Source organism: Lonchura striata, chromosome 3 (genome assembly GCF_046129695.1).
Source record: "Lonchura striata isolate bLonStr1 chromosome 3, bLonStr1.mat, whole genome shotgun sequence".
NCBI lineage: Eukaryota > Metazoa > Chordata > Aves > Passeriformes > Estrildidae > Lonchura > Lonchura striata.
In genome coordinates, this window is record NC_134605.1 from 23,940,399 (window position 1) to 23,954,501 (window position 14,103).

Genomic DNA, 14,103 nt, shown 5'->3' on the forward strand with positions numbered 1-14,103 from the left:
CTGAGCCCTGGAAAAAAAGGGCAAGGAGGGATCAGGTCTGATGATAGACAAGAGAATCCTGCTCTTTGTGAGCTTAGGCTGGCAGATTTGATGTGCAGCTCCTGCACACAGAGCTCTCCCAACATCCAAGGGTATGATATAGTCCTTGGGGGTTTAAACTCCCACTCATATCTTTCAAATGCACAGCTGCTTATCTCAAAATTACTTCCTTGGGTTCAAATGTTTTAGGGGGCCTGGCCGTCCAGCCCTTCAGCCTGCTCATCCACTCCAGACTCTTTCTGCCCCACTCAGCAATGTTCCCCAGTGCTCATCCCAACATCTCAGCTGCATCTTAGAAGCTGCCCTACAGCGAAGGAAACAGTGTAAGGCTCAGGAAACTCCTGTGGTGGGATTGTTTTCTTCTGGCCATCACCAGGAGCATTTGCAGAACCCACCTGAAGCTCAACAACCCACTGGGCTTCTCAAAGCAGCTCAGGTCCCACTGCCTGGCCTCTGCAACACCAGCCTCCCTTTGCTTGGCCTGCAAACAGCTTTTCCACACATTCCAACCTGCTCCTCTCTCTCCCCAGCAGCCAAGTCAGTCTTCTGTGGCCCAAGCACAAGCACCAAGGTCACCTGCTCACCTGGCTGTGAGAATCCTGCCTCACCGAGCCCTGCAGGAGCCAAGGGTTGTTTCCCAATCCTTCCCATGGCCTCCTGGCTTTTCCCTCTGTGCTCACCATCACCACCTCCACCTTGTCCCCAGATTTCTTGGAGCCAGGCTGCCCTCCTGCCCTGTGGTTCCATTTGCCTCCTCTCACCTGTGTCACTTCACGGTGGGACTGGCAAACAGTCAGTTTGATTCAACTGTTCAACACTCTTGATTTCACACCCCACTGCTCCTCTTTGGAAAAGGAGATGTATCCATTTTTTTTCTTTTGATTTCCCCCTACTTCCCCTTTTCCATCCCAGTCTTATTCCTGTCTGTCAGGCTCACAGCTCTGCTTTCAGCTCTGTTCCTCCCTTCCTTGCCTAGCCTCATCCCGTGCCGTGTCCATCCCATGTGTCAGACCCCATTTCCTTCCTAGTGAGCCATTTGACTCCAGTTGCCTCAGAGACTATTTATTTTAGCAGGCACATCCCTCAGTACACTGCACTCATATACCTGCTTATCTCCTCCCAGAGATAATTTTTTACATTGTAAATTAAATAGGGGGAGAGAAGTCAAAAGCCAAAGGAATAGATTTTGTTTTCAATGCTCTCAGTGGAAGGCCCTGAAAAGGTGTATTTCACAGCACATATATAATTGAATAGGTGATGAGTGAAACAGCTGGAACAGTGGAACACAAGTAAAGGTGCTGTAATTTGTTGAGACAGTTTATTGGTATGGCTGGAAATCACATCCCAGCTCTCCTGCAAAAGCCTTCCTGTAAACCAACACATTTTCTTACCAGTTCATTGGCTCCTGCAAACTGCTTTTTGTTTCCCATTGTTTCAGAGTAGCAGCAATTGCTCATTGTGCTGGAATGGGCAGGGGCTGGAAGCACAGGCATGTGCAATTTCTTGTTCTTGGTGTGAAAACAAAAGCCTGCAGGGAAATTTCCCTGCCTTCTCCTGGCACTGTCCCCATCAGCAAAGGGCTCCTGAGTCAACTGAGGTTCATGAGTCAATGAACAGAGAAAATGGGGCTTGTGTTAAGAAATTTTTATTTGTCCTTTGGATCTGTAATGTAAGCACATAAAATTACAAGTGGAAGAAACATCATGCCACAAAATTGCATAGAATTTTTACAAAAATGTGAATTATGCCTCTGAAACAATCATAGATTGAGGAAATGAAAAAATATGTACATGTTAACTGGAATATTTCATTCTACTCTGAAAGCAAATCATCAAGGACTAATCAATCACAGACACTATTAATACAATGTACAAGAGCAACACTGATTTCAAAGAAAGGCAAGCAATGATGTCCCTTTAGTTATCTGTCAGTGAATGTTTAGCTAATACATGAGCATTAATTAACATAATTATGAACATGTTAAGTCTAAAATGTCTGGCCTTCATTAGAATTTTTAAAATTCTGTTTATACTGCCAAAACCAAGCTATTTTCAGTAGTGTAAAGATATCTGAAGTGCACGACCTAGTTTAATATAGACAGCTCTATTCTATACAGCAGAAAGTCCACAATACAGCATTTCCACACATTCAACACGGAACAAGGCAAATACATAAAAGGCACAAGACTTGCACATCATAAAGACCCTTTTTTCATTATCTTATTCTAGTTCAAGTAATATCAATATTAAATGATATCGGTTTCACTGAAATAGTTTGAATGATGCAAGATGTACAGGATTACACACTACCTTACACCTGCAGAAAGTGGCACTGTACAGATATAAAAAAATGTGAGTACAGGAAATGGTCAAATACAAACGTACTGTAAAATGACTACAGCTGATAGTATATTTAACCCAACCAGTCTATTTATTTCTTATTAAATATAAATAAAAGGTTAATTGGCATTTGCCCAAGTTTCTTCAAAGACTGTGGCGAAGTCCTGGCTCCCCTGAAGAACATGGGAACGTCGCGCTGAGGTTCAGAGGAGCCAGGAGTTTCCCAAAAAGTCTGCACTGTACAATGGTTCTATAATGCAATCGTTTCGTTTTTAGTATGAACACTGCTATCAGTTTATTCTTGTAATAATTCAGACAACACACCATTTTAACTTTATAAAATGCAGCATTAAATCTCGACTCTACATTTTCAATGAGTGATTAAGATTGATTTCAAAGTGCAAAACTAGGATTAGCAGAGGAGTCACCTTTCCTAGCGTTAAGATGAAAGCCAGATTTTTGAATTTCATATGCACTGATTTCATCATCATAAACCAGAACAGTTTAATTCAAAATATGATCTCCAAACAATGTGCAATTTTTCTTTCTTTCTGCTCTATGTTTAAAAAGGAAACATCAAAACACTGTTGGTTTTCCAAGATTTGAACTTATATATATACACACCATTATTTAACTGAAAACTTAAGATTGATTTGTATTTTATTGCTTAAATTTAAATAAAATAAGTTACTTTAAGTACTGAAATCCTGAGGGAATGTAAGTAAGGTAACTTAACTGTTACGATGCGTTAAAATGCCTCCCTATTAATTGATTGCTTTCTCCGATTGCCGATTGCTGTTTAACCCAAGTAAGGCCCTGATCTTGCAAACATGAATGTAAATGTTCTTCCCAGCCCAGCTCCTGAGCCCAGTGGTGCAGGAGAACACAACTCTGCAGGATCAAGTGTCTTGAGGCCAATCTGGGGCTTCTGAGCTTGCCCCAAAGCACCTCCACCGGCAGGAGAAGAATCACGCACTGGCTCAGGTACAAATCCCAATCTGTCTGTTTCATGATTCTGATTTCTGCTAGGCTATGAATCCAGAGAACAGCATTTCTTTACCTTTTCAAATATCCTGACTTTCATAATGTGTCTCTGTCATCTGATAGAAATTTCCCAGAATGTGCTGTTACTTCTCTCATGCTTATCATACAGTACGCTAGCTTTGATTGTTCTTATTTTAACAAGTCAGTTAAACAGATTAATATACATTTTAAAATAACAGTGGTCAGGTTTTTATACTTTGCTTTTAAATTTTAGACCTTAGTAAAACTGCACCTCAGTCTTAAAAATAATGGAAGATTCTGTCAGATTTCAAATACTGTAGTCCTAAACATTTTATAATCCTATCAAATCCAGTAAGCTTAAAATATGATACTTAAAATCAATACTTTTGAGTCTGCAAAATATATATCAAATTTATATTCTAAAACTACTTTGATTTACACCACTAACACCACAAAAAGAATTCTATGATTTTATGATTATTCTATAGCAGTATAACCCAGATGTTAGATCTCAGAAAGATTCTCCCTACTCACGGATCCCTGAAACATTTCATTTGGCCGAGAGACCACATCAACTTCAAAAAGAAACATGCTATGTGTGTATATAGACAGATGTGTGTGCATATATATATATATATATATATATATATACACACACACAAACATATATGCACTCAAATGGTGTAACAAACACAGACAGACACAGACACCGATAATCTCCACGCGGGTTCTTCTCTCTGTTTTCCTCTCGTCCCCACAGTTCCAAGAATTTTCAGCAGCAAATATATGTCTCTCCATGGGATAAACATAATATCAAGACAGCAAGCCACCAGTGCTTGCAGAGCTAAAAAGGATCCAAGGTTTCAGTGCAAATGTAAAAGGATGGTACAGCTGTCAAGGTGCAGTTATAAAGAAGGAAACAAATATGATTAAATACTGTTGTAATATTTGCCAGGATCTCTATTAGTTTGGAGCAGTTTGCTCTGGCACTCCAAAAGGAAATCTGCACACACTTTTCTCTATACAATACACTGGTCTTCATGAAACATTCTTAGCAGTGAAAATGGCCAGAAAATTACCCATTGTAAACTGTCCCAAAAAAAAAAAAAAAAAAAAAAAAAAAAAAAAAAAAAAAAGGAGAAGAGGGAGGTTAACATATTAATTTTCCCATTACAACTGCACTAAGCTTTAGAACAATAATCAGATGAAGAATGAAAACGAAGACCTTTGCAGAATACTTTTTATAAAATATTCCTTTGGGGAAATGTGCACTTGAATGCAGATTCCTCCTGCCTCCCGAAGCACTCCAGCGGCAGCTCACCCCGGGAGACTGGAGACGGGCAGTTGGGAATGGTGCTCCCCGGTGCACTGATTGTTTCTTGGGCAGTTAAAAAGTAGTATCAAACACTTTTTCTTGGTTATCTTCTTCCAATTCCTCCTCACTTTGTGGAGGTTTATGATTTGATTTTCCACTGTCAGATGCCAGGGAAGAGGGGGCAGAACTGTGGTCTCCATCCTCACTGATTTTCCCTTTCATGGCTTCCTGTACGAACTCCAGAATTTCCAAAGGCAGTCTTTTGAATTTGTCTTGATATTCCTGATCAAGTTCCACCTGCAACTACAACAAAAGAGACAAGCTGTCTTCAGGTGTATCTGATGTGACCAGTGCTACAGGATGGGGAAAGTACCACACCAGGCAGGAGGGGAATTAACAAAGCATTATTGCACAATTCAAGACCGTATTCCCTTCTTTCCCGTATTAGCACCACGCATCCACAGTGCCTATCAATTTCCATGCAGTCATTGCAAAGCTGGAGGAACGTGCAGTCATAAGGCTGGTTTTGGGTACCATCCTTGGGTACCCAAATCCTTCAAATACATGTGGATTTAACTGTAGTGGTGTCCATACTCCCACTGGCTTTAACAAGACCCCATTCAGGTGTAGTATGGATCACAGATAAGCCTTTGAAAGAGCAAGGCCTTCACTGAGCTTCAGGTAGTTAATCACACATTAAACACACCACAAACATTGCTCTGAGAACAATAAAATAACTTTTGCCAGATTTCTTGGGTTGGAGAAACCATTAGGAAAAAGTCAGTTGTCAAAGGGAGTCAGAGAGGGAGGGAAAACAAGTTAAATTACATTTTGTTTGGCTAGATCATGAAAAGTTACATTATCAGATTAATGCAGAATGTGTCTTGGACATTACTGGGGAAAAAGTGTCATATCATCAACAGGATGCAAAAGGCATGCAGAAAGAAATCTGGCTATCAGTCTTCAGGAAGCAGTGGGTCCTTTCCCAGTATTTATTAGTACAGCCTTTGTTTTTAGTGCCCATATTATGATCTGCATGATCCATTATTTAAAAAACATTAATGTGTATCAGTTTCAACTGAAGACAAAGCCAATTTTTTCATTATGACCAATATGAGCACAGCAGGAAGCAAAGGGGTGAGTTCCAAAGCCAGACCCGCTCCATCTGTCCATCCATCCATCCATCCATCCATCCATCCATCCATCCATCCATCCATCCACCCACCTTCTTAAAAAGAGGGAATCAGGTTCTGCTAACTGTAGCTGCAGCAGTTTTGCAATAGTTTCTTAGGCAATTGTGTTTTCAGCTAAATATTTTCTCAGGATTTCCAGGATAAAGGTGCTAGGAACTCTGATCCTTCAGTTCTAGGCCTGAGTCTGTCCTGTGCAGTTTCAGGTCTCCTTCACCCCACTGCAACAGCTCTCAACAGGCAATGCAAATTTTCACTTGAACATTAGGTCCTATCCTAGTCTTACCATTCTTAACCTGTCCACACAAACCATGTGACTCTACCACTACCCCTCCCTCTGAGTCCTTCCAATCTCATTCCCCATGCTTCTGTCCTGGTTTTCATTCTGCATCTCTCTGGCTTTATTTTTGTGAGGCCTCTTCTCCTTTCTCCTGACGTGCAAATCAATGTCCTTAGTTCACCCGATCTAGTTCTACATTCCTTAATTAGAGAAATTCTTCAGCTTTCCTTCCTTAAGATCTAAGATATGTTCTTTTTCCTTTTGGTTTCCTTGCTAAAGCTCTTTTCCTGCATTCTTTCTGGCAATTTCCCTGATGTCCTGGCCTCTGTTTTCCACCTCAGATAAAAACCAAGTCTGAGGCACAAATGCTTCCATTAAAACACACCCTGCCTCTAAAATATATATTTCTATCAACTAGAAATAGATACTTGTCACTGTGGTAGTTAATCATTACCCTAACACCCTTCTTCATTTCCTTCACCCCTTTATCTTCTGGCTTTATGTCTCCATTTTGCAAACACTTCCACAAGTATAGGTATCATCAGTGGAACAGTGCCTTAAGGTGGCTGGTGAAGAAAACTGGAAAATGATCCTCCCTCTCTGCACTGCTATCCACAGCCCCAGGACTCCTCTCCTGCTTCCAAGGGAGCTCCTCAGCTCCTGAGAGATCATATCTGCCCTGGCTGGAGTCTCGGCAGCATGGCACTCACGTAGGTCACACTGCAAAAACAAAGATTAAATTCTGGGCAAAGGGTCTTCCTTCATGGTGCAATTGTGCTTGGGGTTACAGTTCATGGCTAAATACCTGCACTGTGAAAAACACACGAGTGTCCCAACCAGAGATGAGCTGCTGCATTTCCCCCACCTCATTGTCGCACATGGCATTTGTGAATTTTGGGCACCTCAGGTATAGAAGAAGGTGTGTAGTATCATAAGTCAGGGGAAAGTCTCCTGGCTCCCATCTTCCTTCAGAACCTCTATTTGCTTAATTAGATTTAAAAGCAAAAGAAATATTTGAAATCCCTCAGAAACTGAACATTATCTGAACCCAGTGCAGCCATAAGCATGTTGTTAGATAACAATTGTATCTAATATTCTCCTAAAGCGCCTCCAGTGGCTAATCCCCCCTAAGTCGAGTGCTTAATAGAAATGACATGAATCTGGAGCCACCTCTCTGCCTCCAGAGACAGTCTATATAGATATCTAATCATGAGAAGGTTGAAGTTAGTTGAGAAGGAGCAGACAGCAGACAAGGACAGTTGATTAAAACTGAATCAGTAAAAATTAGTTTTTCTTTCTGACTCTGAAGGCATTGTCAGTTCTTCCCCTTGCTCAGTGTCCGACAAACTCCTCAGATCCCACCAATTCTCTGGCCCTTGAGCCACACAAGGTTAAAGAAACAAGTTGCCTGCTTAAAACCAGCTGGCCTAAAGAAGTCCAGCTGTTTTTCTCTTAAAAGCCTCAGTGTCCTTCTATGTGTTCAGAAGTTTTACAGGGATATTACAGTTCATGGCAATGAATAGAAAGCTGCCCTCTCAGCAGCAGCAGTAGCCACACACACCTCTCATTTGGCTGGCTGATGGCAAGACAAAGTGCCACATTACTGTGTGAATAAAAACCTCTCTGCTCGACCAAAGCCTTACCAGACTCCACCCAGGGGAGCCTTCCCACTCAGTTTGCTGTTCCTTTGGGTTGTTTCCCATCACAAGTCTACCTACCCCAATTTCTCTGCTCTCTAGCTACTAAACAAGGTGACCTACACTTGCTGCTAGGATTTTGGAGTCAGACAAGGGGGAGGGGGGGGGGAATGAGACCAATGATTGGATGGGCAGATCATTATCTGGACCACTGTCCTCATTAGCATGTAACAACCTTCTTCCTTCTGTTATCTCACTACCTGCCTTTTTACAGATCTTCTGTCCTCTCCTTAAGGCACAACAACAACAACACAAATGTCACCCCCATGTAGCTTTAGTGTCCCACAGTTGGACACTATTTCTTGTTCAGGTAGATCTCACTCCCATGTACTTTACTGACAGGCAATGAGTTAAAAGTTTAAAATTCAGAGCCATCATTAGGTGTTGGCAATGGGGTCCTCGGGGACAGGGGATGGATGTATTAGTCCCTTCTGATGGCTGTGGCCAGAAGCTCTTGAATGTGTGCTTCCATCTGCTACCTTTATTTTTTTTAACCCAACAATGCAAGTTAAACAATGCCAGCTGATGCACACCTCAGATTTACACAAAAACTGCCCTGGACAAACAGCACCATCCGCACCTCGAATCCAACTGACACAGCTCTGAGCTTAGGGACAGGACACAAGGATGGCTTTACAGGTGAGCAGAGCTCCTGGCAGCCAGCCAGCTGCCCAGCTCATGGGCTCATGTTCCCTCCCAATTCAAAGGGCTCTTCAGCATCCTTGGCTGCGACCACTTTCCAAAAAGGGTCATCAGTCAGGGAAAGGCCTTGCAGCCCTTCCTTGGAATGTGGGAGGGGACAATTATTATGGTTGCTCAACTTAAATCAAGGGAAAAACACTCAGGAAAGAAAGCAGATGGTATTATTAAAATTATTTGCATTCATGTTTGTACCTTGCTGTTATTATTAGAACTCCCAAATGAACAGCATGAACAGCAGTAGAAGCAGTGACTGTGATCAATAAAGGATTACAGAAACAGAGGTTGAGGGTTTAGGCACTCCTGACCAAGCCCTTGTAGACTCCTGCATGTTTGCAAAGTGATCTAATGAACCCCTGTTTCCACCAAGAGCCAAAAGAGAGTGGTCATGTGGGACAGGCGCTGTGCTGCCAGCACAAGTGGCCAGAGGTGGGCACAGCTGGCCACACAGCCCTGCTTCCACCTCACCTCCTGCTGCACTCCAGCAGCCCAAGGGAAAGGGGAACTGGGGGGAAACATACTCAGCCCGTGTCTCTTCCTGCAGTCCCTCTGAAGTCCTGAATGTGATAACTGCTGCTCCTTCCCCTGTACCCTGAGGGTGACTAGCCTTTCGGAAGTCCCTGCTGCAAGGGCTTCCCAAAGCGTTTCCCCTCTCCTCATCCTGCCTTGGGACACCGCAGGCTTGGCCTGTGACCTTGCAGCATCCTTCTCCTGCTGTCACATCTCCGCTGATGCAAAACCAACCCACCCGCACTGCCATTCATTCCAGATCACACGCGTTCTTAAAATATATCTGCGTCTCAAAAATAACACAAGGGTCACTACTTAACAAGCATCTCGAGAATTAATCATCAGCTAAAAACGTTTTGAGAAAGTTATGTATGAAATACAACAATTGCACATTTTGGTGAAAAAACCCCACCAAAACACAGTTTTGTTGAAACAAAAACATTAATTATGGCCATATTTGGTTTGATGAAATTCTTCAACTGGAAAGATTTCATATTACTCCAAATAAGTCACTTTTTAAAGTCTCAGGTTTTTCCATTCCGCTGAGAATTTTTCTCTAAGAGCAGCTTTTTGAGTTTGTGTTTCTGTTCTATCTCCTTTTAAATTAATTTTATTTTGTTTTCCTGGTGACTTTATTTCCCTGAATGATGCAGTAAATTATGAATGGAAAATTATTCAAATATCCTAGCTCAACAATTTAGGTAAAAATAGACTCCAAGGACTAAATAGTTCAGTATCTCCAACAATCTCTGACATTTCCAACAGTAAACTCTTTATTCTTAAGTTTTTTTCACCATTTTTGAATTAAGATTTCAAATGTGAAACATTTTAAAGTTGTGTTGTTTCTCCTTGAGGCAGAGTACAGCAAAATATGTAAAAAATTACTCTTTTGGTATTTGATTGTTGCATTTACTCACCAGTTGAAGTGTGATACTCATTTGTATCCATAATTACGGTGGCACTGCCCACATGCAGGATATTATTTAATACCACATAGACAGTGCCTGTTCTTTTTGTTTTACTGATGAGAAACTCAACTGTATTTGTTTCTTCTGTGCAATTTCAGCAGAATGTATTTTGAGAACAGGCTGTAACTGGCTTCTGCATCATTTGTAATCAAAGTGGGGTTGCAACCTCTCCAGGGAATTTCTGTTTAGCAAAGCTTCCGTTTTCCTTATCACGTGCCATTGGAAATGTTTATTTTGTTAACACCAGCAACACTGATTATTTCAGTGGTCAGTGTTGCCATATTGTAACAGCAACACTGGGCTGGGATTGAGGCCCCTTTCTCACTCCTCCCCTCCTTCTCCAAATCCGCTAAAGCTACAAATACTTATTTTTCTTCCTGCAAATATTTGACCTGTGTGGCTTAAGATACTTTTAAATAGAGGATTTGGGGCTTTTAAGCCTGCATCAGACAACAAATATACATAATGTCAGTGACCTCAATTTAGCTTCCAAAATAGCACATAGAGGACTCCCAGATTAAGGGTACAGAGAGCAAGAAGGCTGCTGTTCCTCTGCTTTTCATTTTCAGAGCTTACTCAATTAGAGAGCCATTCTAGAGGGATACAGCGTCAAAAGACATATGAGTAGCAAGAACTGTTAAAAGCAGATGGAGGCTCAGTAACAGGGAGAGTGAAATTGAGGAACAGAGCTCAGTGATCAAGTGATTTATAGGCAGCAATTTTTGTTTAATTGGAAACAGTAGGAGCTTCTTATTAAGGACCATGTTATTCTCTCCACTAAGCAGATTTCTGCTGGGAAGGCAAAGGAGTAACCACTACTCAGATGTTCTCATGCCTCAAGGCCACAGTCCCTCTGCAGTACTCGGCTGGAGACCTCTATGTCCCCTCAGAATGGCTCTAAGGCAGCAGCTGGAAACAGCAGGTTCTTGGGAAGCTGTTTGCCCAGGCTTGGGAAATGAGTTAACTCTTTGTGTGCAGAGAGCACCTAAAGGCTCGTTTTTTCTCCCAGTGACATCCCAGGGAAATGCACAAAGGACATGCCAACCATATTCACATTTGGGCTTAATACAATTTAAGGACAACACTGCAATCCTGAGATGAAACTATTCAGGTAGATGAGGTTTTCCCTTAGAAGATGTGGGAGTGTGGAATCATCAAGGGAAGCCTAAGGGCACTTGGTATCTGAGGTGGCACAGGTAAACAACAGCAGGAAATGTCTTCATGCTGACTGGAAAGCTCCTGTTGATGCGTCCTGTCCTCAGACAAGGACATCTCTGCATTTTCAAACAATGGTTAGTTTCCAGACCATGAGAGACATCAGGCACACCAATTCCCAGACCCCTTCTCTGCCTCCCTACTTGAAGGTGATGCTCCCCTAGTCCTTCACACAAGGTCATCAGGCCGACCTTGCCACCCCACAAAGTCTCCATGCTGCTTCCCTCAGACCAGGGCTGCTGGCTCAGCTCCACTTTTGACTGCTCCACTATGGCCCCTCTGCCTCCCCATGCCAACAGGCTGCACAGGCCAGACTCTCTCCTTGGCAAAAATCACCAGCAGTCACTTGAAGCACATCAGAAGCCATGTAGTGGGTAACACACACTGTGTTATGTGCTTTTGTACAGACACTGCCCCTCCCACTGCCTCCCTTATCTGCCATGTTTCAGCTCAGTGCCTCTTCCTGCTGAAGCAAAGGTGATGTGTTCTGCCTCCCTGAGGGTACAAGTCCTCAAATAAATGAGTCCCTCTAATATCTGCTGTGTCAACTCACTAGACTGTAACCTTGGGGCCTCCATCAATCTGTGTCTCTGCCTTTATTAACTTCAACCTCCATTAAACCAATGGAAGCTTGGCTCCTGGGTTTTAATGTTTATCAGGCAACTCATATCTACGTTCTGTGTAGTAAACCAACATTTGCTCCAATAACTGATTAAAAATCAGTGTCTGGGTGGTGAGATTGCCCATCAGTGCTGCCCAGGTTATACACATATTTAACACACGTACACCTGTACAATAGCTCTGCTGAGACCTTCTGGATTAGAGAAGGTTCTTACAGCAAAAGCCTAAACTGGTGATCTTTTCCTACTGGCAATTGTATTATTAGCAGCAATTTCAGATCTCTTGCATTTTCTTTAAATACATTATTTAAAGAAATAGCTTGTATTGAATTCTGTGGGAGGATTTTCTTCACAGTAACTCGTTTCCTGTTTCTTAAAAGTCCGGCAGTTTATTCTCATACAAAGCCCTGCTCTGTGCCTCTGTAAGCTGCATACTTGGAATTACTCCTCTTTCTGATGATTATTTCATGTAACACTTTGCTTTTGTGGATAAAATGCTTTCTTAAGCTGTCAAGTGGCTCTTAGAAAACTCCATAAAAGCATGACCTATGCACCTCATGATGCATATGAATAAAAATAATTTGAGCTAGAATGAATAGGAAAAAAATCCCCTTTCTATGGGCATTTTAAGGGTAGATTCTGAGATTCTGTTCTTTTTCATCATCACTAGAGTAAGCTATCTTCACTGTAAGCAAAGGAGAATCTGCTCAGTTTCAATGCAGTAAATCCAGAGAAACTACCCTGAAGTCTCATCTATCAGCAGATACTGCCCTTAGTTTATTGGGGTGGATCCAGGGTAAATAACTCAAGTGACAGAGCTCAAAAAGAGCTTAAAAACTCTCCCTGAAAGCTGTTCCTTTTTTAAAGTTTTGTCCATATTTTGGATACTGCAAAACAAATAACAAAAGTATAAATGCAGCCATTACCTTCTAATAAATGATGTTTTACCACTTCCACGATGCCTCCAAGGCAGCCTGCAAACAGTATAGGCCTTCCAAGAGTAGCAATATTGTAATCTTCATCTCAAGAGGTCATGACAGTCCCTTGGAAACTCATTTTAAATGACATCTTGAGGTTACAACAGCAACAATATATTCCAGAAATATTCCAAACCCCGGGTGGACTTAGCAGAGAATGTGGGACTCAGCAGCAGCACGGCCGCAGAGCAGCACGTCCCCAGCGGGCCATGGAATCTGCAGGGCACTTAATATTTACTGTGTTTTGCCTGAGAGTGGTGTTGTCCCACAAAGTGAGAGATTTTGGCAATTTTTGAAAGAGGGGAGACAAGAAAAGAAAGTTTCAGGTGCTTAAGGCCTCTTGTATGAGGGCTCAGGAGCTGCTGGAGTTCAGATCTGGAAAAAAGGTGGTGGAATCCACAGCACAGCTTTTGGATTCTCACCTAAATTGAACTCTGGATTCAGTTTAACAAAGCACTTTCCATTCTCTTATATCCACATTGCTAATAGATAATTACAGTGTTGCCTGTGTCTGCCTCTTGGCAGGACATCTCTAACAGGCCCCATCAGTGTCACAGAAAATTCCCTCTGAGAGCAGATATTTTTTTCTCTTCCAATACAACAATGAAAAGGAAATAAATAATCTCTGTCTCTCTCCACCGGCATCACTGTGCTCCTCAAAGCAAAACGAACAGCTCACCCTTTGATTAAGTCTGGCACCTCCTTTCACTGCCATACCCTGCTCTGCCCAACTCTCCAGCCTGCTTTGAGGAATAAGAGCTCCAAACACACACTGAGGGCTGTGCATCTTGAGACAGCACCTTTCTTAGATACACACTCACTGAAACTTCCATGTCCCTGGCAATTGTCAGGGAGCTGGGTGGAGGTTTAGAAGCAAGCCATCATTACCTAAGAAATAATCACACCGATAAATCCTCTGCTGCACTTTGAAGTTTACCTTGCTCTGGCTGTAGATCTCCATGCCAGAGAGCCTCTGCAAGAGGGAGCCCCACTGAAAAGTCTTCTTGGAAAAGTACTGAGCAGTCAGTCCTTCTCCTAATATCTTGTTAAAAACGAATGTTTCTAGACTGGAAAGCAAGCACACTCTGAATAAAGATCAAAGCCTTCAAAGTTTCTTCAAAAACCTTTTCAAATAGTTGCAGTTCTATAATTCCTTGTAATAGTGAAGGCTATTCCAAAATAGTTCCTAACTCATCAACAACATGAATGTGGCTTCCTCTTTACTATTAGCAGAGACTTTTGCATTGAC

General features: G+C 42.1%; 1 protein-coding gene across 2 annotated transcripts in view; it reads right to left on the minus strand.

Annotated features, from left to right (window-relative positions):
- Positions 1–1,668: 1,668 nt before the first annotated feature.
- PLCB1 (phospholipase C beta 1) overlaps positions 1,669–14,103 on the minus strand; it is a 342,949-nt gene continuing 330,514 nt past the window's right edge. Inside the window, exon 32 of one of the 2 annotated variants that reach the window (XM_021540293.2) lies at positions 1,669–5,001. In XM_021540293.2, the coding sequence (XP_021395968.1) occupies positions 4,771–5,001 (231 nt within the window). In that variant the 3' untranslated portion in view covers positions 1,669–4,770. The remainder of the gene's footprint in view (positions 5,002–14,103) is intronic. The other variant, XM_021540294.3, reaches the window with a different exon arrangement.